Source organism: Fistularia commersonii, chromosome 13 (genome assembly GCF_037954325.1).
Source record: "Fistularia commersonii isolate RoL2024-O1a breed Wild chromosome 13, RoL_Fcom_v1.0, whole genome shotgun sequence".
Taxonomy (NCBI): Eukaryota; Metazoa; Chordata; class Actinopteri; order Syngnathiformes; family Fistulariidae; genus Fistularia; species Fistularia commersonii.
Genome location: NC_141296.1, coordinates 4,432,566 through 4,459,331, shown reverse-complemented (window position 1 = coordinate 4,459,331; position 26,766 = coordinate 4,432,566). Strand labels below are relative to the sequence as shown.

The following is a 26,766-nucleotide window of genomic DNA, read 5'->3' as shown; positions in this document are numbered from 1 at the left end:
TTGTTATGTTTTTGCTTGAAACTCTGGCACAACAATTTCCTTCAGGATAAATAAAGTTGTTCTTATCTTATCTTATCTTATCTTATCTTATCTTTTCTTAATCTTTCAACAAGGCATTTCTATATCTTTTTATCCCAATTCATTTTTCAATTAAAGAAAAAAAATATATATACAGTGAAGCCATGGTCAAGATTTGTATTTTTATTGAAAAAATAATTGTGCAGATATACAAACAAACTTACGCTTAAAGGTCAAACATGGATGTATATATAAATAAAAAAAAAAGGTACAGCTGCACAAATTCATAACAGTACTTTGAAGAGTTGATGCAAACGGTTTGTCTGGTTTTACACTCGCGGTCAGAGAGATGACATGAAGCCCTGGGTTTTTTTTTTTTTTCAGTAAAAAAATAGAATTCTAAGCTCAAAATAGCAGATGAAAAGTAATTACATCCAGTTAGCGGTCTCCTTTTTCCGGTCATTGCAGTGAGTTTATGTAACCTTCCCGCAGGAAGCCGGAGCAGGTCAGCGAGACATCATTCGCACAAACTCTGGAAACAGCAGAAAGAACAAGGAACAATGAGAGAAATCAGGAAAATCCTAAAGGTTTAAACCAAAGCGAAAGCTTCTCACCTTCAAAGTCCACCAGACCGTCTCCGTTGAGGTCCACGTCTCTCAGGATCTCATTAATCTCCCTGTTGGTCACTTGTTCCCCCATCAGTTTCTTCATGGCCTCACGAAGCTCAGTCAGACTGATTCTACCGTCGCCATTGGAGTCGAACTGGTCACAAAGGAGAGAAAAAGGCAAAAAAAATTAAGTAGTTTATGAACAAATGAACAAAAAAATGACCAACCAACCTATAAATCAACCAATTAATCAACTAAGCAAAAAACAAACAAGTGGAAACAAAATTCACGATCTAAATCTAAATATATATCTCAAACTGGAGGAAAAGTAGCAAGTTTTTGAAATACTGCAAGTGTCGACATTTGCGACTTTGGCAGCAGAAACACGCTTTTAAAAAGTTATTGCATGTAAATTTGCAGAGAAGCTCCGGTTGGCACTTTTTTTTATGTCAGTACATACACATTCCTTGAATATTTTAAGTATTTTCAATCAATATTGAATTGATAAACTCCTTTTTTTTCCCTTTTGTTTAATTTTGTATGGACGATTCCATACAAAATAATATGGGTACATTTCTATGATCATTAATGATTTTAAAGTCTGTGTCAACAGCTGGGAAAGCGGCTACGCTAACCGCTAGACCACATTGCATCATCCTCCCTCCCTTCATTGTGACAAGGTTATTGATTTTTTTCACAACTAGTCCTTTGCATCTGCAATTATGCGGGGCCTTCGTTGCACGTTTTTAATCGCGTAACCGTCCAAAAGATACCGACGGAATGCAAGAAACATTTTCACCGATGCAAGGAATGGCAAGGTCATGCAGAATAATCCTATCCTGACCTCTTTGAATGCATCTCGTAGTTCTTTTACTCCTATCATGTCTGCGGTTTCCGCCAGCATTTTGGGTCCCATGAGCTCCACAAAATCCTCAAAGTCCACTTTACCTCCACCTACAGGAGATACAAAGATTAGTTATCGACATTAGGTGACGCTAAAGGGCGCGGTAGTTCCACGAAATCAGAAGACAAAGTTCACCTTCAATATCGTCTCTTTCTGAATAATAATTTCCCGGCACAAAAAATAATTTCTGCTCAAATCAACCTTATTCAACATATGGCTCGGTTCTTTGTGTTTTCTGAAAAAACTTGAAAAAAAATGACTTGGGCGATTATTTTAAAAAGGTGAAGATATAATATATATGTTGAAGGTGAATTTTATGGTTATGCATAGGTATTTTCTATCGCTTTTGTATCTGGTTATTGCATAGTATAAATGTAGCTTATATATACAGTTATTTTTTGCAAACTATAGTTATTCAAAATTGTTTGATGTTGATTGTTGTATCTATAATCTATTACTATCATTATTAATTATTCACTTGTTTACATGATTTTTATTTCGTGGTAAGGGTATTTACATTGTATCTTGATTTTTTTTGTATGCATTTTATGAGGTATTATCATATGAATAAAAGACAGCGGTAAAAAACAATGCTATTCAATTTGTTTTGCATAATATATAAATATTTTCCCATATAAAATCTCATCCGGGGCGCCACTTTGGGCGGGTTCTTCATGCTCCGGTCATAGATGTATTGAACGGCAAGTCAACAGATATCAGCGAGGCGGCGATCGGTGGCAGTCAATCATAAACATCTAAAAACTTGCGGTACGTTTGAGACAAAATAAAAATCGTATCTTGTCGCACTCACAGATCTGCTGGCTCAGTTCGATCAGCTCCATCTCTGTAGGCATGTAACCCATGGTCCTCATGCACTCGCCCAGGTCTTTATGACTTATATAGCCGTCCTTGTTCTTGTCAAACTCTAAAAAGGCCTCGCGGAGCTCTGAAAACGACATGTCGATGTTTTTAGCGAAGACTAGAGAAGCTCTGGTCAGAAAGCATTAACGCTCCCGTAAAAACCGTCTTACCGTCGATCTCCTCCGGTCTCAGCTCTCTGTCCTGAAAGAGAGTAACAATCGTGTGAAGGCGGCGTCTCGGGATTCCCGCAGATTGTCTTTTCACCGACACAAACGCCGCAAAACTCACAAGAACTCGCACGGTTATCGAGACGCAGAAGTTGGCCGCGTTATGAATGAACAAGAAGGGAAACAAGTGAAATTGTGCAGAAAATATTTTAAAAAAAATTTTTTTTCCTTGAATGCAACCCAACAACAGAATATTTTTTTTTTTAGAATCAGTTAAATTTTTTTTTTTCCACAACAATATAATTTTCAAACTGAGACAAATTGAGTCTGTGGTAAGTGATGTTCAGTAAGCCGCGCTCTTATTCATCTCATAATGAAAAGCTTTCTCCTAATCTATATGGATTAAGTTGTGCGCTGCATTATGTTACTATATGGCTTTTCAACATAACATAAAATTACAGCGGTAACCAGATTATGAGTGGGATGTTGCCAAGCAACAAGCATCTGGAGATTAGATTTGGAGACGGGCGGAGGGTGACATTACTTGGCATATAAACAAAACCTCACGCACAAAACTGTCACCAATTGTTTATGTTTGGACTTATAGCTCCAAAAGATGGAATAATAAAGTACCGCCCCTCGGAGATCTGTTATATTTCATTGTATTTTCCTGTCAAATAAGTCTATCTAATTTTTCACCAAACTGATCGAAAGGTGAAAAAGATTGGATATTTAACTTGTTATTACTCAGAGGCACAGAAACTGCATTCTTTTCTCCTTCAATTCAACATGAATAATGTTTTCCAAAAGTTCTTAGATAACTAAAAATCATAAATTGTTCATGGATGTTTGGCTCAAATATTATCTTTTATTGCGGTTTATATTTTGAAGTCAAATGCAGGTGTAAGTAAAAAGCTCTTGCGTTTAAAATCAAGAATTCCAGTTTGAAATAAACCGATTCTTTGAAAGCAAGTGATCGTCCATAATTAAACAACTGATCGATAAACTTTCCTTTTTTTCCATTTTTGGTGTGTTTACATTCAAATACTTGCTCAAGCAGGATTTGTCACGTATTCTTTATCACTTATTGTATTAAATATTTATCTACATTGTTGTTTAGGAATTTTTACTTCAGTAAAGCATTCCAATATGTACTGCTCAAAAAAATAAAGGGAACACTTAAACAACACAATGTAACTCCAAGTCAACCACACTTCTGTGAAATCATAGTGTCCACTCAGGAAGCAACACAGATTCATTTTGACTTGTTTTAAGGACATTACATTTGGAGTTTGTTTTTATACTTTAATTTTGAGTGTGATTCCTAATCAGACCTCCATGGGTTGATACAATTGATTTCCATTGATCATTTTTGTGTGATTTTGTTGTCAGCACATTCAACTGTGTAAAGAGCAAAGTATTTCATAAGAATATTTCATTCATTTAGATCTATGATGTGTTTTTTTAAGTGTTCCCTTTATTTTTTTGAGCAGTGTATTTACTTCAGGGATTAAAATGACCTCTAGAACTGAGCACGTTTTTGATAAGAAGAAAGCAAATGCTCTAAATTTGCGTTTATTTGAAAATTATAAATGAATAAATGACTGTCGAGAAACAAAAGTCTGGCGTCCCGCACCTACTTTTCCCGGATGAAAATCAAACGGTGGTCCAACTTCACCGCAAACACAGTCCGGCGTCGGTCGGTCAATCGCTTTCCATGGAACACAACGATTGACCCCCCTGATGTGTCTTACCGACCATCTGACTCGACGGCCTGATCGGTGATGCGAGGGGGGGGGGGGTGATGACACAGCACGAGGTGGAAATGAATCGACGCGGCTGGAAAATGTTGCGGCGGGGAGAGGGAGGGAGGGGGGGGGGGGGCGACGTTCGTGTTACATACGAGAGTCAGCGAAAAGCCCCGTTTAAGGAAGACGCAGGCCGGGCCGACCATGTTGTGCAGCATGTTGCAGTTCTTCACCAGCAAACCCAGGGGGTCTTTGAACGCTCTCCCATCCTCTCTCTCCTGCTGAAGGCCCTGCAGACCCTGCAGGACCCTCACCCGACCCCCGGCGGGACCCTCCGCCGCCCCCTTCGGAGGCAGACCAGGCCGTTAACCCACTTTCGCTGTCAAAAATCACAACTAGCTTGACACGCAGCCATCCGGGGACGACCGTATTCGACCCAGAAGCTGCTTATCGTTTCCAAATAATCCACTCTTCTGTAAATACGTTGCCATCCTTCCTATTTTTAATGTGGTGCCTGATCTTCTATAAAAAGTTCCAGTTTGTCCAAGTCTATAATTTAGTGCGAGGGGCGGGAAATTATTTTTGCTGGCGGGCCACGTTTCGTATTTGATTTTTATGTCCGGGCCAACTAGGTTGACATCTAAAATGAAGAAAATGAAAATTGCAATTTAAATGTTAACCCTCGTGCGATCTTAACATTGTGTTTACGGGTCAAAAATGACCCGTAAGACAATCTTTGCACCCTAGCGGTGTACAGCCTACATGGAAACATAAACAAAAAAGAAGTATCACTTTTTCTAATTATGGGGTCTCTTTAAGAAAAATCATTAAATTTCATGATGGAAAAAAATAGGCTAAAGTGTTTTTTCTACAGCTGAACATGGTAGTGGGTCACTTTTGACCCACAAGACAACACAAGGGTTAAATAATTCAATTTAATTTTGATATTATTGGCTTTTTATTCCTTTTAAAGAATAATGAATGCTGATATAAATGTACTGACATTATTTTGTATGTAATTATCCATACAAAATTAAACAAAAAAATAATAATAATTAATTATTATTAATAATAACAATAATACAATTATTATTATTAATAATAATATAATTATCAATAATTAAACAAAAAAATAAGAAGTTTTTAATTCAATAGTATTTTAATATATTATACAATATTATTTTAATATTATTGGCTTTTTATTCCTTTTAAAAAATAGTGAATGCTCATATAAATGTACTGATATTATTTTGTATGTAATTATCCATACAAAATTAAACAAAAAAAATTTAATGATTATTATTAATAATAATAATATTATTATTATTAATAATAATGATATAATTATCAATAATTAAACAAAAAAATAAGAAGTTTTTAATTCAATATTGATTGAAAATACTTATTATATTATATTATAAATAAACAAAACGGGCCGTAAAACACCCAGGTCTGATTTTGGGCAATTAAAAACTTGAAAGAAGATGGAAAAAAATCCTCTTACCTTCTTCATTTTGTCTTTCATAGACGATTTGGTGCAGTTTCCCATCACCCAACGTCGCCCACCCTTCTTTTCTAAATCGGTCTTTATCTATAGGATCCTCCAATAACCGTTTCTAGCCTTTTTATCTCAACGCCTCAGACGTCTTCGGAGGTAAAAACTTCACAGAGAATCCCATATTTGTCATCACATTTGCTATCAGGGAGATGAAAACGATTTTTGGATCCGCGTATGCGCAACTCGCCCGGCCCAAAAACAGTACCAAAGTGAAATAACTCAATGTGAACAAAGTGGAGAGCAGCTCTGGCGTCGCATCCCTCTCTCTTCCATCCTCACACTGATCCAGGCTTTTAATCTCTCTCTCTCTCACTCTCCTTTCCTTGTCGGTTGTTTGCTCTCTTTGGTGGACATATTGCATCATTATTCAAATGACTTCATCTACTGTACACCAGTTTTAGAAGGAGAATTAAGAGGACGTAAGGGAATAATCCCCCACCATTTCAGATTAAAGGGAAATGAGAGAGGGAAGAAAGGGATGCAGTAAAATATTTGACCTTAACTAAAGCCACATTAAGAGGTTTTATGTGAAAATTCCAAGTATATCGGGAGTAAAAGCATCTTTTGTTTCTCTTATTCTGGAAAGAGGGACACATTTCTTAAATAATTCTCACTAACTAGGTATCATGTAAATTGTACAAAATGAACATCGCAATTTAAGATATTTGCATTTTGTGGCATTTTATTTCAACTTTAAAATCATTCATGATCATATTAATGTACCGACATAATTTTGTATGTGATCGTCTATACAAAATTAAGCGAAAGGAAAAAAATAAGGAGTTTCTAAATTCAATATTGATTGAAAATATTCAGAATGCCCAGGTCTTATTTAGATAATGATAAATGGAAATGCATCACATTTCATCTGGTGACATGAGAAGGAAGGATAGTTATATCTAAAACATGCACAAATGTTCATACAACACGTTCATGTTGAATAACGGTATTAAATAAATGCACAGTATTTGGACGGGGTGATTTAATTTAAAAAGAAGATATTAGAAGATATTAGGAAAGATATTAGGAAAAATCCAAAATAGAGAGCCAGGGGCTAAACTGACAGTTCACATTGATGAAATAGAAATAAACTTCGATGTTCGAGTGTTTCCAGGAAAACTGTTTTTGTTTTTTTTTGTTGTTTTTTTTTCCCCCTAAACCTTGAACTAATGATGAATCTCCAGGATTTAGTCGTGTCACTTATGCAATAAACCAAAAGCCCCCGATGATCTGCTGGCTGTTTTTGGACCATCTAAGGAAATAAAGATGGAAGTCACCGCTTCCAGCATGTGGCCGAATTTTTTTTCTCTTCCACGTAGGTGTCGTGTTGTCCAAAATAAAAGCAGCATTAAAATTAAATGTTGAGGTTTGGAGCGCTAAGTGGTTGGCTGAGCTCATTCAAAGCATCTGCCTGCAAATCTCTCAGAAAGAAGATTTGGCGACGTGCTTACTACAGTACGTCCATATGGAGAGCAGGGCTTGTGTGTCTGTACGTGTGTGTGTGTGTGTGTGTGTGTGTGTGTGTGTGTGTGTGTACATGGCTTTCTCCTTAACTGACTCAAAGGGTTGCAACTGCCGATGTGTACAGTATTAATCATAAGCTGGAGAAAAGGGATGTTTTTTATGATATTTAGACTTAGCAAACTATTATTGATCCAAGGAAGTGCAACTCTTTTGCAGCAAACAGTCAAAACATAAATTTATAAATGCAAGTTATGATCCAGACGCACGGTTACAACAAAAGTAGAGCTATAAGATGCAAGATCAATTTCTATGTATACATATTTTGTATACATATACATATACATATACATATACATATACATATACATATACATATACATATACATATACATATACATATACGTATTGAATACAACAGTGATAAATACTGAACAAAAAATAATGATACTAATAAAGTAAGGAAAAGATGCTATTGTGTCAGCTATTGTGTGTAGAAATTGTTGCTCAATGGCAAGTAAATTATATTTTTAGATCTCAGATTTGGAAATAAGAGGATCATTTTTCTATTTGATTCTATGATGCAATCAATGAAGTATTTTCCTGGATAAATCAATAAAAATATCTTTGTATTCCAGTTCCCCAATCTGTGAATAAACATGAATAATTTATGCATGTAGCAATATATTGTATGATCAAAAGGCTTAAGGTTTACATCTAGAATTCATTGTACTCGGAAGATCAACATGAGTAATGAGAAAAAAAAAAATCATTTTCTGCAAATATGGATAGTGTTCGATACTTGATCCTTTTTGAGAAAAAAATAAGAGCAAATATATTATTTGATATTTAATTTCCTAGCTCCGAACAGCCTCAAGATGACCTAGAATTGATTTAAGTGCCGTGCTTCCCCCCATAACACCGGCAGAGAACGCTTTAGAGCAGAATGTTGAGTCTGTCAGTGGCAGGTCTGATTCAGTAGGGATTCATTTGCATCAGAGTTTTCACTGCAAGCTGTGCAAAGAAATCACCGGTAATGAAAATTTCTCCCAAAACAAATATTTGAGTAGAGACAGAAGCTTTGGACTGAAATCTTCACCCAGCATATGTCCAGTCGAAGCCTCTGTGTGAAAAGAAAGACAGCTGAATTCTCCCTTAATGCAGGCGGAGTACAGTTTTTGCATGAATTAAAGCTACTGTGCTTTAAGATTTATTTTTTTCCATTTTTTCTGATTATCTTCGCCTGCTTTTGTCCAATTTTTCATTATGAATCGAGCAGCTGATTTTTCTTCTAAAATTAATATAAAAGAAGCTATAAGTGCGTCACACCGGAGGTGTTTTTAGTAGGAGTGAATTGTTCTCCTTATATGGACTTCCATGGTGTTTTAATTCTCATTTTGAGCAGCAGCCAACCTGTGCCCTTTTCCTAAATTGTAACTCTACACCTTTTGTTTCCAAACTTACCTATACAAATTTATCAAATACAAACTACATCTGGTTTTATATTGCCTCTCAGAGCCAGGTAGGAATAAGTTAATTTTAATGTTCATTATTTTTTTGTTTTGATTATATCTTCAAAAAGTTATGTTGAAAACAAAACAAAACAAAAACAAAAAATCCGCCTTTCTTTTTTTTTTACTCTTGCCTACCACATTGAATTATAAATTTAAAATACAAAAATTTGTATTACAAACACAATGATCAAACACGAGAGATCTGTAAATAAATGAATTCAATCATCATGTCTGGCTTCTGTCACTCGATGCTGAAATACAAATCTGACGCCACTAGAAACCACATGAATAACTTACGACACGACAAACGAATCTATTGCATCATTTATCCCGATTAATCAGCCGCTTGATTCCCGTACGTGCACTTCCAAGTCATAGTGAATATAAAACGTGCGGGTTTGTGTGTGTTTTCCAAGCTCATTATCCTGATCTGTTCTAAATTTTCATTCAAAAACATTTTATTTTAGGTGTTTCTTGACTAAAAACAATGAAAAAATAAGTTTATGTCACTTTCTTGCACACATGCATTCAAAGCATTCTTATTACTAATGGGTGAAACCATGTTTGCTTTCTGTTAATAACAAAACCGTTCCTTTTTTTTTTTTTTAGGAGATGATATACAAGTTTTGGCTATAAATAATATAATTCTGTCCTTTTTTTTTGTTTTTTTGCTGCTACATCTTTAATGAAACAGCAGGTTCAGACACGTCAAGCGAAGAAAAAGACACTCTTGCCCACTCGCTTCGGCCTGCGTTTCTTATTTTAGATCTCTTGCATCACAAATGACATCAGCTTATATTTCTTAAAAATAATTTCCTGTATCTTGTCACCTCTCCTCCCCAACCGGTTATCTGACGTGAGCGTGCGGTTGCAGCTCTTCCTTCAAATCAGAAGAAATCCAGATTGGAGAAAAAGCGAGAGGAGGGGAGGAGGAGGAGGAGGAGGACTTTAATCTCTTTTTATTTTTTTATTTTTTTTATTTTTATACAAACACTTCCACATACACACACACACACACACCGCAAAGGTACGGCCGACCCCGGAGTGCCAGATGCTGCGGCGGTGTATAAACGCCGAACATGTCGTGTCACGAGTGTCTGCTCGCCATGTGTGCGACGGGATGCGACGTGATACCGAGCTGATACAATGGCCGCGGGGATCGGGTGTTCATCACATCTCTGGCTGACTATGGCCGTATCTGTTACGGATTAAACTTTCGTAATGTTTCCCCAAAGTAAAGGAGCTTAAATCCTCTCAAACACACGCCATCTCCGTCCTTAGCCTCGGGCTGCTGATTTGCCGATCCTGACGTTTTTCCGCGGTGGATTGAGGGTTAAATGGAAAGGTCGAAGGTTAACGTTTGCCACGGCTGTGTTAAACCCATCTCACACACACACACACACACATGCAAACATGTGTCCTACCTGGCCAAACACAGAGTCCACTATGGGATGCAGGTTGACCGGCTCGACCTCCTTGTCCTTCCCTCTCCTCTGCGGCCCTTCCATCATCTCCTCCAGCTTGTCCTCCAGCTCCTGGCCGTCCTCGCCGCTCGTCTGCGGGATCCGACCGGCTCTCTGGTGGCGAAGAGTGTGCGCCAAAGTTTGGATGGAAGGTTGGAGGTCCCCCATGCCTCCACCTTGCTCATTGGTTCGTCTCCGGCGCTTCTCCACCTTCTTCTTGATGGCAGCCTGCACCTGCGGGGAGGAGGAGGAGGAGGAGGAGGAGGAGGGGATTAAGAAATGCACGCTCCCGACGTGCGATGCGCGATGCCTTATGTTTAATTAATCTCACGGAAAAGCGATGGTGTTTGTTTAAAACGCCGCGCGGTGCACGCTTTAGATATCTGACGGACAGCGGAATTAGTTGTCTGACCTAAAAGTGGCAGAAATAGAAAATAACGCATACTTTTGGCACATTTGACCAAATTCTATTCAAAAATCCAAATCCAAATGACAATGAAGCAAACAGCACTATAATGTGTAACCACCTGAAATTACAAATAAGATAAATTAGATTGCATATGTGCTGTATATACATGAATATGCATATATACATGCATTCATATGTGTGTGTGTGTGTGTGTGTGTGTGTGTGTGTAATACACACCTGCTTTGGAGTCCTCTCCTGTGGCACGCTCATGCCTGCATCACTGCCTACTCCGGCGGTCGACTCCCGAATGATCATGAACATCTCGGTGTAGCGGGCTCACCCGCAGGCACACACACACACACACACACACACACACACACACACACACACACCGTCGCTCTCCCTCCCCTTCCCTGTCTATTTTTTTCTGTGCTCCTCTTGCTCTTTTTCCTTTTACGTTATGAGCTAAAAAAAAAAATAAAAAATACGAGCAACAATTCAGCACAAGAACTAATTAAACGGGATTTTCCATCAAATATTTTAGAAAAAAAATAACAAATTATAAACTACTAAAAAAAAAAATATGGATAGCAAGCAAAAAAATAGAAAAGCTTGAAAAAGCCCTTCACTTTTCTTAGCTTGTGTTCGTAGTCCAGCTCGGAGTAAATGTTTCTCCCTTTGTGATCTTCAAGTCATTCTCCTCCGTCTTTGTGTGAGGATGAGGAGGTTTTTATCTGCAGCTTTTACCTCGACGCCGGGATTGATTTCCACCACCTCTGCCCCCTGCTCACGACTCCCCGTCCTTTAGGTGACATCCTATACCTTCTAAACTTTACCTCCCTTCTGTTACGTTCTTGTAATACATCTCCCTCTCTCTCTCTCACTCTATTTCTCCCCCTCCCTCTTTTGCTTTTCCCCCCATTTCCCCGCGTTCATCAAAGTTTAAATTCACCTTGCACGCGTTATTATTTTTTCCCCCCTCCTATGTTGAATTTCTCTCTTTTCATCTTTCTCTACCATTTCACCGCCCTTATTTATCTACTACCCATCTACCATCCCCATTCTGTCATATCTGGAGCTTTTATTCTGAGTTAAATTGGATTCTTTTTGAGTTGCCCGGGTCATCTATTTATTTTGAGAGACAGAGGGAGAGGAGGAGGGGGGGGGCAAACTCAGCTGCAGCCATGTGATGATAAAAGACTTTTAGCAACAAAACCTCACCTCGGTGTTGTCCTGTGTGCATAATCGCATCCTGCAAACATGGCTGAGCACGAATATGTACACACTAGTGAACATGTCACCGGTGACCTTTATTTTTAGACCTAAATGAACACAAGCGTGTAAACACATTAGCTGTATGTGTGGCTTCTGTCAAAAGCAACTAATTCCACTAAAAGCACCAGCTTTCCTTTCCATAAATATAATTTTTCAATCAATTTTGTTTTCATCTTGCCCTCCTTTCAAACGGGGACATTGGCAGGTTTTTGAGCTGATAAAATATCTGGCTTTTCCACTTATTTTATTTTGACCTTAAACGCCTCCCTTTCCAAATCCCTCTATATGTCAGTGCCTCTGAATTTTTCTGTTTACCTGAATTAAACATTTGGCTGAATTAAAAAATGACTTACAACCTCTCCTGACTGACATATACAGGACTGTCTCAGAAAATTAGAATACTGTGATAAAGTTCTTTATCTTCTGCAATGCAATTACAAAAACAAAAATGCCATACATTCTGGATTCATTACAAATCAACTGAAATATTCCAAGCCTTTTATTATTTCAATATTGCTGATTGTGACTTACATCTTAAGACGACTCAAAAATCCTATCTCAAAATATTAGAATATCGTGGAAAAGTCTTTTTTTTTTTTTTTTTTTTTTTAATTGCATTACAGAAGATAAAGAACTTTATCACAATATTCTAATTTTCTGAGACGGTCCTGTAATGTATAGGTCCGCTTCTCTCCAGTTTCAGATGAGGTTTCCATCAACCATTTCTGATCAGGTCGCTGGCTTTCTAAAGCCCCTCTCACCGTCCCTCTCCTCATTGATTATTGATGACGGGAGACGCAAATTCTTGAGCAGAGGCAGAAAAGAGATCAATTACACAACAGATGACAAGCACGCTGATGCTTAAAAATAGATGCTCGTGTGTCGTATTTTTTGGAAAAAAGATCTGACGTTTGGAAACGAGACTCCGCCAGGATGATTAAACTCGTGTAAAAAATATAAATTTTCAGGTTGGAATTGAAAGAAAAGAAATGTTTTTTCAGAGAAGCGCTGATATCTGGGACCCTCAGCGTCAGAAGGTGTGGCCCCTGGGCGGTAATTTAGAAGTGCAGGCTTGTGTTACTGCATGTTGACTATCCTGAAATACTATCTAATTACAGATCAGGCAGGTTGGAAAAGAGAAGCTAGGAAATCTGGAGAGCTGTAGTCCGAGATGCTTCGTATACGGCCGAGGGAGATTAAGAAACTACATTTTATTCGGTTATATTACAGCAAGACACGCGAGTAATTGGAAGGATAAAGCACAGATTGACAAAATAATGATAATAATTTTATCTATGAGAAACAAAGCCAGACAAAGCGAGCGGCGTCACTGATACGCTGTTCAGTTTCATGTTTCAACTGTTTTGTTTTTGTTTTTTTGATTTCAAAATATTCGGAGTGATTAATTAGGTTTTCCCATTCATCTATATTACAGATGGCATGCCTCAAATTAGAAACGTGCCAGGCAATTTTAAGCAAGAGCAACTGCTGCTATACATTTATAAATATATATATATATATATATATATATATATTAGACGTTTAGCAGAAGCTTTTATCCAAAGCAACTTACAAAAATTGCAATTCAATAATCGAAGATCCAAAGTACCAGTCGTCATTATTCAGAAGTCACCACTCTACCAAATGGCCATCTCAAAACCATATACATATACCATATACATCATTGTTTTTTTTTAATGTTTCTTTTGGGTGGGGGGGTGGGGCTGTGTGCGAAAAGTGCTGATAATACACATAAAAGAATTTAAAGAATTTATCCATATTTTATGTATATATATATATGCATATATATATAAACACATATATATATGTGTGTGTGTATATATATACATTTACCCATACATACATATATATAATTTTAGCATTCAGAGTTAAGTCTTTTTTTTTAAAATTTTTTTAAGTGTTTTTTATTATTATATCAGCCTGAAATTCAGATGATTCAAGTACAATGTTATCAGAATACTGAAAAATGCTAGACTGGCCCGTACGGGGATCGAACCCGCGACCTTGGCGTTATTAGCACCACGCTCTAACCAACTGAGCTAACCGGCCTGATTAAAACACGATATGTGTTATTATATCAAACACAACATGCTATGTGTGTATATATATATATATATATATATATATGTATATACATACACACATATACATACACACACATATATATATGCATAATATATATGTATGTATATATATATATATATACACGCAAATTCTTTATATATACATACACATATATATGTATAATATATATGTATATATATATATGCAAATTCTTGAGTAGAGGCAGAAAATATTTATATATATGCATAATATATATATATATATATATATATATATATATACACATAATATATAGATATACATGTACTCACCTTTTAAAAATAATTGCCTATGATTATGTCTAGGCTCAGTTTGTTGTGTTATTTCAAAAACTAGAAAAACCGAGACAATATGTAACATATTGTGATATATACATAGGCGATTATATAAAAAATAAGACCCATCTGAAATAACTTGATGGTGAAGAGCTTAGGAATCAGTTTTGGTGCTGTGTTGCTTTGTGTTACCAAAATCAAATAAGCCACCAGTCCGTTTTTCAGGAAGTCTTATGATGGGGTTTACGACAAAATATTAAAGATATTTTATTCGGCAGATGGAATAAATAAAATCCAAAATTTAATACAAAATGAATAAACCCAGTGTTTATTTATTTTTTTGCCGGTCTATTTAATACCACTGAGTGAAACGAATGGAAAAACCATCTGCACTATTTGAGATGAATCTCTAAGCCCTTGTACTGTTGACAAAAGCCCAAAGATTTGTTTAAAGTATTACTGACAAGCCTGAACAGAGAACTGAGATTGTCGTTTTTTAAATCCAGTATCAACAATAAATTCCATTTACTCGCAGCAAATTGAATTATTTCTTTCGGGGATTGCAGGGGGGATGAAAAGGAACACAATGAGATGAGTTTCTAAAAATGTGGCCAACCCGTTAACATAAATAAGAAAGCTAGAAAATATATGAATTATGCAAAACGCTCGCTATAAGGATATCATCCGTCAGAATTCATGGCATCAAATGTTGGTGCATTAACAGACCTCGAGAAGCAACTGGTGTTGACAGTTTACTGCCCTCTAGTGTAAAATGAAAAGGCAGATGACAATCTTCAAAATAAATCAAATACAAGAGAAGGAACTTCTCTGTTGCTTCTTTGAGAAATATATTAAAAATCACATTCTTAAAGTGACATCATACGTGACAGATTTCATGGTGGAGTGACTTTAATTAAATGCACGATAAATGTTAATAAGCCATATTGAGGATACATTAATTACCAATACGCCTGCTATAAAAATGAATAGCATTACACAGAGTGACAAGGAGGATGTTTGATGTTATTGTGTTATATTGTTCAAAAAATGAATATAGATTAAGTTAAAAGCTCAGTCTGCATATTGCATTAAGACACTGAGGTCAGTAATATGTTTTACCCCTTTTCCAATTCTGACCTAATAATGTATTAGTTGATGATGTACATCTTTTCCTGATGTAAACAAATACAGAAATAACACCATGAATGCTTCATTTCTCAATACTTCTCTGGCTGTCAGCCCACACTCAAGTCATTGTGATAATGTTAGTCTTAAAAGATGCCCTCCATATACCGTATGCATTAAAATGACCCTATGATGACAATTATAAATGTCCAATGAGTTTTTTCTTTAGAAAACAAGTATAAAAGTACAAATACATTAAAATAAAAAAACATTAAAATGCCATCTCCTGGGTTTCCATCATGAGGAAAAAAAAAAAAAATCCAGAAAATAGGTTTCTGCATCTTGCTTTATCTTGTGAGTATCAAAAATATTAGGATAATTATAAATGCATGAATTTTATTACATATATATAATTCTAAATTGCTGTGCTCATTAAAAATATCTTCTTTTTTTTTCAGAATGCATGACAAAAGGAGGTACTTGAATCGACAATGTGTCCTATATGTTTTAATCTTTTGACTTACATTTTAGTGATTTCATCATAATATATGATACCATTCTCCCCCACAAAAAATGTGCAAACTGTTACACAGAACTTATCAGTTTATACAGACAACCCTTCGGCACATCCCCGTTCAGTTTGGCTATTTTTACCGGCACGGCCGACGCGGTGACGTTCGGCCGTAATTTCAAATTTCACGCCGAATCTTCTTTCACATTCTAGCCCCAGTGCGGCATCACGATGGTGAGCGGCTCGCGGTTGTGTCCGTTGATAATTGGCCAGGGGTTAAAATAGGGAAAAAGCGGCTCGTCGAATTTTGCGTCGTAGAAGGTGAAGAGGTGACTCATGTCTCCGGCGTCATAGAAAGACACCTCGCCGCGTCCGCAGTCCAGATAGATTCCCACCCTCCGGGGGGGTTTGGAGGGATATAACAAGCAATCCTCGTGGTCCGCGCACGCTTCGTACTCGGCGGCGCCGTTCCCGTTGTCTCTCAGCACCAACGTCCAGAAACCATCATCCGGACAGAGGCTGATCTCCTCCTTCCTGTTGACAGAGGCTCTGGCCACCCCTAAACCCCACGCTGTCTTCGAGCCCACCTCCACCTCCCAGTAGTGTCTGCCAGAGGAGAACGCTTCGGAGCCCAGGACGATGTTGTAGCGGGTGAATCGCTCTGGGTTGTTGGGCAGATTGGCCTGGAGTTTCCCCATCTGGACGCTGGTGCGGCAGGGGGAGACCCACAGGCAGGGATAGGCCGTGTCCGGGTCGAGGGACACCGCCGTCACCGCTGAAGACGGACGGCAACGCATGAGAAAGGAATGTTCATTGACAATCGAGCGGTCGGAGTGACCTTTAGGAAATGCGAGCGGCTCGTTTAGCGTCACATGAGATCGAGATCGGCTACTTGGATATCGAATGAAATATGAATGACAAACCACGTCAAGACTGTGATGTAACCTACATTACTAAATTAAATCTCTTCTGCCTTGAGAGGTAAATTTTATGACTGCATCTCGGCGGCTTCATCTGTGCTGAAGTGTTCTCCGAATATCATTTGAAGGATGTCGTTCATTATTTTATTATAAGGACTATTCCTTTTAAATTAAATATCAGAGTCAACGGCTTGTCACGGAGATAAATACCGCCAAGTCTAAAATGAAGAATATGTGTAAACAAAAAGCTATTGAGTTGCATGATGGATTTTAAAGGCTGCAAATTGTCACTCGACGGTGTAAGTCAGGTGATCAATTCCAACAATTATCCCCGATTATAATAGAATTTATTTACTCCTACATGCAAATTTGAGAATTATAAGAACCGCGCCTTCCCACATTTCACATCGATGAATAAATTAAATTAATACATTAGAATAAATTAAAAGTATGGACTTGAATTAAGATGAGCACATTGACTGAGTGACAAAAAGTTGAAAACAAAACGTTCAAAAAGGGAAATAATTGCGCCTCTACTGAAAAAAAAAAAAAAAACATAAAAAAAACCAACTATTGCATGGATGCGGATAAGCGGAATTGCACTATGAAGAAGTGAGAAATGTGAATATCACATGGGATAAGGAAAGTAAACATTGGTTGCACAAGAGGAGCTGTGGTTTTTGAGGGTTACAGTCTGCTCATGCAGCGTCCGCTCTGTGGGTTCGGCAGGTCTCTTGCCGAACGGGCCGATCCTGCGTCTCGCCACAGGCGGGAGCTCGACAAGAGCTTCAAGACAGATATGTGCGTACGTGGCCGTGTACCTGGTTTAAAAACTGACGCCATCTTCCTCCAGGTCCGGTACTGCAGCGGACCCAGGAACTCTCCTGACTGCAGATCCACTCCCACCTCTGAGGGGCGCTCGAACAAACTCTCAGCCCTTCAAAGAAGACGGGAAAAAGTTCACTTTGAGTAAATTGCCAGAAGGAAATAGTTGCACGGATGAATTTAAGAAATATATACGCGTGTTATTTACGCCAGGGAGATACACTACTTTTATTATTTATGGTAAAAATGCAAATATTTCAGACAAAAATAGCCAAATTTTAACCAATTATCAGGCATTTTTTATCCCTTAAAAGGTGATTCGCAATTCTCTAGAACCGTTATTTAAGAACATTTAAATAACACAATAAAAAACATCTATAGCCTTGACTTTGACACTTTATAGTTTTATTTGTATTTCTTATTCTCCCTCCTTTTTTGTGAGATGAGATGAGATGAGAACAACTTTATTTATCCCGAAGGAAATTGTGTTGCCAGAGTTTCAAGCAAAAACATAGCAGTAATAGATAATAGTAGGAAGGAGGGAGAATAAGAAATACGATGAAATATAAATTGTCAAGGTTAAGGCTATCAAGTGTTTTAAGGTCTTAAGTACACATTTTTTTACTGTTTATACAATTTCCTACTATCATTTATTATTGTTATGTTTTACCTGAAACTCTGGCATAACAATTTCCTTCGAGATAAATAAAGTTGTTCTTATTCTTATTCTTATAGTGACGCGGGTGTCGTTCGGGTCACAATGTTTTACTGATTTTTTTTCCCCTTGTTGCTAGAAAAAAAAAAAAAAAAAAAGCTCAATGTTTGCGTGAAAACACCAGCACAGCGATCACCATTCACACAGACCCGCAAACACTTTTATAAATTTCGGATGTGTTTTGCATTGCCAGTAGGTGGCGGTCTAGCGTCGCCTCTCCGCATCACATGAGCCTCTTGCGACATCGAGAGGCCAAACAAGATGGTGAGCGGATCCCTGTCTTTTCACCCCTCCGGTGTTTCGTAAACAAAAAGGCTGAAGCACACGATAAATAATATCGCTACGTGTTGTCGTGTCGACGGTCCTTTTGACTCTGGGTTGAACTTTGAAATATCAAAAATTATACTCACCCGCCAATAAAATCTTTAATCCCCTGCAACGGAACAAACAACGCATTTAATCAGCAAATAGCCCACTCTTTGTTGAATATATCGGTGTATTTTTAGTAGCGATGAAATCGACTAGTTCAGTTTCGAGCGTGTGGCACCTTCAATTGCTCTGGGTTTTCTTCCTCCCTCAGTTTGAGGCGAAGTTGGTGCGATGTGTTTTCCAGCTGGCTGATTTGCTCAGTGGCTTCGGTCAGTGCCTTCTCTAGCTGGTTGAGCTTCTCTTCTTTCTGCCCCTGCAGTTTTTCTTTTATGCGCTCCTCTTCCTCCAGGAGAAACTCCCTCAGACGGCCAAACTCTGCAGTGACCTGCTCCACCAGATCCCCGGCTCGCTCCTGAGAGAAGAGGAAGACTCTGATTCACCAAAAGCACAGATTACAAAAGCGTCATACACCCCCTTTCGCATAGACGCAGATAAGACACCTGACATATCGATGTTTTCAATGTGTTTGTTTTTGTCAGTGTGGTCACGGGTTATTCGCTCGTAAAACAAAAATCATCACATCCTGCGAAAGACGGGAAGACGGGTCAGGTAGCATCGAAAGCCGCTGAAAATACGTGTCACCCAAAAGCACAAGAGCAAGGGAAAAAGTCACATCAGACTTCCCCTAAGTGCGGTTCACCGACATCCTGTCGAAGCGACGAGGAAAGAGAAGTGAAAATGTGCCATTGTGCATGTAAACGGGGTTAAACGCACAGGCGGGGAGATAGGAATCACAAAAAAAAAAGGCAGAGACACAGGGAGAAGGCAGAAGAAAAAAAAAGACAGCTTGCTAGCTTGGAAAAGAGATGTGTGGGCTTATCTCCTGCAGAGGGAGAAACTGCAAACAGGCTGCTCTCGCGTGCGCTCTCATTCACACACCACAAAAAAAAAAAAAAAAAAAAAAAAAAATCAAATGGTGTTTGTGGCCTCGGAGGCCTAGAGCCCGTCTGCTCTAGTTACAGATATGTTGCATTGTGCATATTGAGCGTGCGTTACAAAACGAAAAAAAGACGTGAATCGCGTCACGTTCCCATGACGATGAGTAACGTTATGTCCCGGCAGCTTAATTACACTGAGTGAATCTTTCTTCATGTGTGTCGCACAGGTGAACGTGAGTGTTTGACTGGAGACCAGAATTTCCAGTTCTACCTTAATAAGGAGGATCTTTTCATTGGTTTGGCGTTGAAAGAGCAAGGCCTCCTCTGTCTGTAGATGAACCCTCTCCAAAGCCACGGATAGCTTGTCCTGTTGGTTTGACAACACAGCACGGTCACATGCGAAACATCTTTGAGCCGCTCTGTAAACAAACCAGATTATACTTGGAAAAAGTTAATTTGCTAGGCATGTCTTTCTAAATCAATTGGACTCATATGATCCCGAATGAATCCCCTGACCCACAAAGTCTTTTAAAACAAAGGAGCATTTCAGCGAAAAAGTGGAAAAAAACACATCGAGCTGGTCCTTCCGAATAAACTTTTGACGCTAGGCGAGATCACACTGGCCTGCCGAATTCCTGTGGAGCACGAGGTAGCCAAAGGGGGGGGGGGAGGGTCTACTTACAAAAATACCTGTCGTGCCACGTCTGTGAAAGTCTTCCTTGTTAATATCTTCACTATTTAACGACTTGCAAACACATGATTGCAAAAAGGGTTGTTTTTTTTGAAGATGGTTTATCTCATCTGGGAAACACAGGGAATATAGTTTGAAACATAGTCCGATCTCACCCTGTACGCAAGTCTACGAATGTCACTGATAACAAAGGTTTGCCGCTCTTCCGTGCAATAATCACTGACATCTAAAAACGATTTAAAAGTCAATCATTTTATTTCTTATTATAATCTTCTTTATTACAAATTTTTCCCAAACCAATAGGTGGACCCAGAACCTCTACTGGTGCCACCTATCCATATCTAGGTGACCCATTTTTTTTTCCAAAATTCAAAAAACAAATTGTAGCAATTCACAAATTTATGCTGATGCTTGTTTTCTGTTTTCTGTGTGATTTTGTGGGGGGTTGCTGGGAATTTTGTGTGTGTGTATTTTGGGGGGTAGCGATGAATTCCGGGGGGTTCTTACCTGGAGTTGAGCTGGAACAGTTAGTTGTACTGCAAGCTTGTGTAGGCAAAAACAGTACTATATATATTATCACTTTTTCCACTTATGACTCTAGTAATGCAATTACACTATTATGCGATGAATACAGGTCGGGCTAATCTAATCTAATCTAATCTAATCTAACACATTTAATCTAATTAGTGGTATCTATCGTGTTGGGAGAGCAAATATATTGAAGTTGATTAAAAAACAAAAGTTTGTTGACATAAAAAGTGCCACTTCACCACTCAACCCGGTGGTGATACGAGCACGACGCTCCAGATGGTCTTGTTTGGGGAATAAATATGAAATGTTTACCTTGTAATTCTCGAAAGCTTCGTTAATGGGGATGACATTGTGGCTCTTGTGATCGCGGGACATCCCGCACACCAGACAAATGGGCAGCTGGTCGTCCTCGCAGTAAAGCTTCAGCTTCTCTTCGTGCTCCTCGCACATATCCGAGCCGAGGCGCGGCCAATGGCCGACGGACGAAGCCACGCTGCTCATGCTGGAGCCCGGTTCCCGCTCCTCCAGCTCGGCCACCGCATCTTCCGGGTCCCACTTGTCCGCACCGGCGATCGTGTCCATAACCCGGGCTCTGCGGACGCTGTCCACGACGTTGCACAGCAGCGAGTTCGGCCGCAGTTTTCGTCCGCACGGCTTTCGACACTTGGGGCAGCTGGATAGCAGCTCGTCGGCTTTGGCTTCCCAGCACTGGATGATGCACACCTGGCAGAAATGGTGTCCGCATTCGAGGATCACCGGGTCGCGGAAGAGTTCCAGACACACCGGGCAGGTGAGTTCGGACTGGAGTTCCTCAAGCGCGCAGGCTTCCGCCATCCTCCTCCGCGGTCATCGCCCTTTGCAGATGCGGAACATCCGGTACCGGAGCGGGTAGACTTCTCCGCCCCAGAGGGGAGGCGGTAGGGGGGTGGGGGTGGGGGGGGAGTGGTCTGTCTCTCGGCCCCGGCGGGAGGGCCAATGCCCGCGGACGACGTGCGGTGACACGCCGCGCTGACGGAGCGGGTCCCGTCAGGACGCGCGGAGCGGAGCAGGAAGTAAACAACTCGGTGACGTCACGGTTTGGAAAGAGGGGAAACCGTAAAAGAAAACATTTTCATGTTTCCTAACTTTTATGGGTTAAAGACAATTTTCCATCTTTTTATTTTTATTTTCATTTTTATTATTGAACATAAATAGTACACACAAAGATACATATGTACAAATAAACATGGCAAGATAGAACTGGATGTCAATGAAACAACCAGGGATGAGGAAGCAAAGGACATAAGGACATTCATTCTGTATGTAATCAGAAGTTTATAGTGTTAAGGTTTGTGATAAGTGTATGATGCTAGACAAAAAAAAAGAAAGTAAAAGGAAATAATTAAATAAATAGATAGACAAATAAAATTACAAAGAAAGGGGAAAAAAAAACTTGCAAGGGGAATATAACATGTAATTAAGTTGGCGGTTCATAGGGAATCTCAGACATCAAAATGTATATTTTTTGGTTTTTGGATTTTTCCATAAGTTTTAAGAATTTCTTGTATAATTCAAAATCGTTTATGAAGAAATTGGTTCATCTCTTTTGTTGCTTAAAAGTAAACCAAATGTTATGTCATCTCTTGAGAAAGAAACTGGTGACGATGGAAAATTATCTTTAACCCATTTTTGAGCCCTGTACTTTTTCGCATGAGAAAAATATATGGTCAGTTGTTTCAATGTAGTCCTCACAAAATGTACAAATATTATCTTCAAAATTAAAGCGTACCTAATTCCTTAGATGGGTAGATGTCATTCATAAGGCAATTTTCCATTGTCACCAGTTTGCTTCTCAACAGATGACATTACATTTGGTTTACTTTTAAGCAACAAAAGAGATGAACTATGTGTCAATGTTATTTTAGGCCTGGCCAAGTTCTTCACTCACAAAAACAGAATGCAAAAATGTTCCCCAAATTTTACCTTCTTTATAAACGATTTTGAATTATATAAAAAATCCTTAAAACTTATGGAAAAATCCAAAAACCAAAAAATACACAGTTTGATGTCTGAGATTCCTTATAAACCACCAAGATAAATACATGCTATATTCCCCTTGCAAAAAAAAAAAAAAAAGTTTCTTAACTTTTAGAGCCAATGCCCCGCAGGTATTCGCTTGTGAGGGACACCAGTGGCAATAAAGTTCAAACGCATTTTTAACATTACTAACATTACTACTGTTGCTCTTCCAACTACTACTACTAATTTACTTGAATAGAATGTCATTTATCATCATCACCATTATTACGATTGTATATTATCTTCTTCTTCTTCTTCTTCTTTCGGCTTTTCCCGTTAGGGGTCGCCACAGCGAGTCAACTTTCTCCATCTAACCCTATTCTCTGTATCTTCCTCTCTCACACCAGCTACCTTCATATCCTCTCTCACTACGTCCATAAATCTTCTCTTTGGTCTTCCTCGAGACCTCTTGCCTGGCAGCTCCAATTCCAGCATCCGTCTACCAATATATTCACTATCTCTTCTCTGTACATGACCGAACCATCTCAGTCTGGCTTCTCTTATAATAGTAATAATTGTTATAGTTGTTAAATAATAATTGTTATTATTGTTATTATTATTATATTCGTAACATTATTACTGCTACTCCTCCCACTACTACAACTAACCCCAATTTACTTGAATGGATTGTCATTTATTATAATCATCATCATCATTATTGTTGCTGTTGTTTATTATCATTATTATTATTGCTGTTTATTATTATTATTATATTCATAACATTATTACTGCTGCTCCTCCCACTACTACTACTAACCCCAATTTACTTGAATGTAATGTCATGTATTATTATTATTATTTTTATTATATTCATAACATTATTACAACTACTAACCCCAATTTACTTGAATGTAATGTCAATTATTATTATCATCATCATCATCATCATCATCAGCTTCATCGTAATTGTTATCATTATTATTATTAATAATAATATTATAATTATTATGATATTATAACCCAAGAGCAGATGTTTGCTTTGTCATATAATAATAACAACATCAATCATGTTATGATAATCATTATTCAAGGATTCAAGACTTATTTCCGTGACACACGGTGCAATGGAAGTGGGAGATAGCAGCTCTCAGGTTCAGTGCAATCAAAAACAGACACAAACCAACGTTAAAAAGCAGACGCAAAAATACATTGGTAGTATCTAACAATAGCGTCTCTGGGCTAGAGATGCAAGACAGAAAAAAAAGACAAAAACTATGAAATAATGTTGAGAAGAATAAATGAGTAAATATGTTGAAAGAAAAAGTAAAAATGTAAAAAGTGGAAAAAAATAGTAGGTATGTAGGTGTGTGTGTTCCTTAGGGTTTATTGCATTGTACTGTATGCAAGGTTCAAGTGTTCAGGGTTGTGCCAAATTTAGTGCAATGGTAAAAACTGTTTTTCAACCTGTTTGTTTCTGCATTGATTGTCCTAAACCGCCTCCTTGAGGGCAACAGTTGGAGTAGGTGGTGGCCGGGATGGGATGCATCCCTGAGGATCTCTCTTGAAGCAGCGTGTGCTATAGGTGTGATGGGACCCATTATTCATATTAACATTATTATTATAAAAATCAGAAAACTGATCGCGGAGGGAATTGAGTGGTCTCAGTTGATCTATACAGACAGAAATAAGATACATAAATAAGAAGGCATTTGAAGGATTACACAATATAGTGGTGTCAAGGTTTAAGATAATTATCATTGCATTACTGTGATTATTACTACTAATAAAAATTATGATTACTATTATTACTGTTGTTGTTGTTGTTAGTAGTAGTAGTAGTAGTAGTAGTTATTAATTATTATTATTTCTACCACCAACAATACGAAATAAAAAATAATAACAGAATAACATACAAGTGTATGTGCATGGCGGCTGCCATCTCATATTGTGGTGTCTCCTCTAGTTTTAATGTATGTATAATTAACATGAACTGCAATTCCAAGCAAATACACGATCTAATCATATTATTTTACATAGACGTCAAAGGTAAAAAGTTCTATTTCTAATAAGTAGGCATGCAGTTCTACTGACTGTTTTTCTAGAGAACCACAGCTTTCTGATGAATCAAAGATATGTATTATTTTGGCACGAGCAACGTCACTTGCATAGCCTTTGCAGAAGAGCAAGTAAACAAAAGAACAAGAAAAATAAGATGGAATCTGGCAGGTTAAAAAAACTTTTTCTTTTTTGTGACGAGTGAGTCTTTGGTAATTCGGGGTTATTCCTTATCAAGACTCATCACTGGTGATTATTATTACTCACTTTTGCAATGACTTGAACAGTCAGCACATTGTTGTAGTCCTGACAGCTCAATAGTTGGTGACTGTTAACTAGTTCCAGTAATGCCCAAACAAATACTTACTCATCAGACAATACATTCATATGTCATTTATAAGAACAGGTTAAGACCCCGGTTTTCTATTTCTTACTTTGAGTGATTTTTTTATGAAGCCAAACTTTGTGTTTAAAATTCTGATGATTTCATGTTAAAAAATCAGATGACAAAGGTTTAACGTGACACAAAATCAATTATCATTTAGTTCCCAATTTAAGTTTGACTTGAATAAACTTAAGATTAAATAAAGGGAATTTTGAACACTGATGTCTTTGTTTTATTCAGCGGATCAAATTGGGGTTTTGTGCAATTTGGGGAGATTGTAAAAGAAGATAAACACTCCAGATTCCAGTTTAGACCTTCGGGATTTTCCTTTTAGCCGCATCAAAATATATGAGTAATGAAAAATGGGTGTCAAGTGCAGCAGGGTGTTCAAGGTGAGGTGTCTGTACATGAACAGCTAATTTCATAAATACATTCATTCAAAGAATGTGGCAAGACAGATCCTGATGAGGAAAACATGTACAAATACAATAATAGTACATTTTATGAGTTGGTGCCTTTCTAAAACCAATGTCACCTTACAAAAAGTTAAAAATGATATTAATTTATGCTTTATTAATCCCTTGCAGGGAATTCCTTCTCTGCATTTAAGCCATCATAGACAATACATGGGAAGTATAAATCCAAATTTTTCCTTTGCTTTAGTGTAAATGAGGTAAATAGGTAAATGATCACAATCTTTATATGTAATGAACTGTTTGTCTAAAAAATACATGACGAATGAATATTAAAAATGAATATTAAAAAAGAATTGATGAAATTACACCCTGAAAATATTGTTGAGTTAAAGGAGAAAATCTTGCCACTGTGGGAAAATTTGTCACTTGAATTTATTAAAAAATTGATTGGTAGAGTGTACAAGAGGAGGTATAATGTTTACAAGGTTAATGGTGGCTATTCTGGTTATTAAATCAATCTTTTTAATTTTGCCCTTTTTTTTTTGCTATCGTTTTTGTGATTTTTATAGATATAACAAAAGAAAATATCGTTTTAACAATGTCACTAGATGTTTTTTCATCAAAAAATCATTTTGTTTTCAAATTTTGAAGCAAAAAATACATTGCAAAGTTACTTTTTCATTTTTTCCTTGCTCGTTTTTTTTTTTTTTGGAAACCCACTGTATAAAATCCCCAGATGCATGTGAGGAAAAACGCGCATCAAAAAATCATTTTGTTTTCAAATTTTGAAGCAAAAAATATATTGCAAAGTTACTTTTTCATTTTTTCCTTGCTCGTTTTCTTTTTGGAAACCCACTGTATAAAATCCCCAGATGCATGTGAGGAAAAACGCGCGGGCCACA

General features: G+C 37.7%; 2 protein-coding genes and 1 non-coding gene across 7 annotated transcripts; all 3 read right to left on the bottom strand.

Moving 5' to 3' along the window:
• Window positions 1–227: 227 nt before the first annotated feature.
• cabp2b (calcium binding protein 2b) lies at window positions 228–11,354 on the bottom strand. Of its 5 annotated transcripts, XM_086157782.1 has the most exons (8): window positions 10,949–11,354; window positions 10,264–10,536; window positions 4,462–4,650; window positions 2,562–2,592; window positions 2,342–2,476; window positions 1,471–1,580; window positions 633–780; window positions 228–550 (listed from the first exon to the last, which is right to left on the bottom strand). In XM_086157782.1, the coding sequence occupies exons 1-8, from the start codon at window positions 11,030–11,032 to the stop codon at window positions 525–527; spliced, it is 996 nt and encodes a 331-aa protein (XP_086013908.1). In that variant the 5' UTR covers window positions 11,033–11,354; the 3' UTR covers window positions 228–524. The 5 variants fall into 5 exon arrangements, with proteins under 5 accessions (XP_086013908.1, XP_086013905.1, XP_086013906.1 ...); XM_086157779.1 differs by lacking the exon at window positions 4,462–4,650; XM_086157780.1 differs by lacking the exons at window positions 10,264–10,536; window positions 10,949–11,354 and adding an exon at window positions 5,811–6,129.
• A 2,628-nt stretch (window positions 11,355–13,982) lies between these two features.
• Window positions 13,983–14,056, bottom strand: trnai-aau (transfer RNA isoleucine (anticodon AAU)). Its single transcript has one exon. It is a non-coding gene; the product is annotated as a tRNA-Ile (tRNA).
• Window positions 14,057–15,276: 1,220 nt separating this feature from the next.
• On the bottom strand, window positions 15,277–21,895 carry LOC147227657 (zinc-binding protein A33-like). The gene is made up of 6 exons (XM_086157775.1): window positions 21,323–21,895; window positions 20,060–20,155; window positions 19,029–19,262; window positions 18,892–18,914; window positions 17,763–17,878; window positions 15,277–16,796 (listed from the first exon to the last, which is right to left on the bottom strand). The coding sequence occupies exons 1-6, from the start codon at window positions 21,842–21,844 to the stop codon at window positions 16,231–16,233; spliced, it is 1,557 nt and encodes a 518-aa protein (XP_086013901.1). The 5' UTR covers window positions 21,845–21,895; the 3' UTR covers window positions 15,277–16,230.
• Window positions 21,896–26,766: the final 4,871 nt, after the last annotated feature.

Bases quoted from the DNA above. Each gene is read 5' to 3' on its own strand.
- cabp2b (XM_086157782.1), bottom strand. From the start codon at position 11,032: ATGTTCATGATCATTCGGGAGTCGACCGCCGGAGTAGGCAGTGATGCA. The intron at 2,477-2,561 runs GTAAGACGGTTT...TGTCGTTTTCAG, and splicing joins GAGACCGGAGGAGATCGACG to AGCTCCGCGAGGCCTTTTTA. The intron at 781-1,470 runs GTCAGGATAGGA...CTTTGTGACCAG, and splicing joins TACGAGATGCATTCAAAGAG to TTCGACTCCAATGGCGACGG.
- LOC147227657 (XM_086157775.1), bottom strand. From the start codon at position 21,844: ATGGCGGAAGCCTGCGCGCTTGAGGAACTCCAGTCCGAACTCACCTGC. The intron at 20,156-21,322 runs GTAAACATTTCA...TCAAACCAACAG, and splicing joins AAGCTTTCGAGAATTACAAG to GACAAGCTATCCGTGGCTTT. The intron at 16,797-17,762 runs GTACACGGCCAC...GTCCGTCTTCAG, and splicing joins GGCGTCAGTTTTTAAACCAG to CGGTGACGGCGGTGTCCCTC.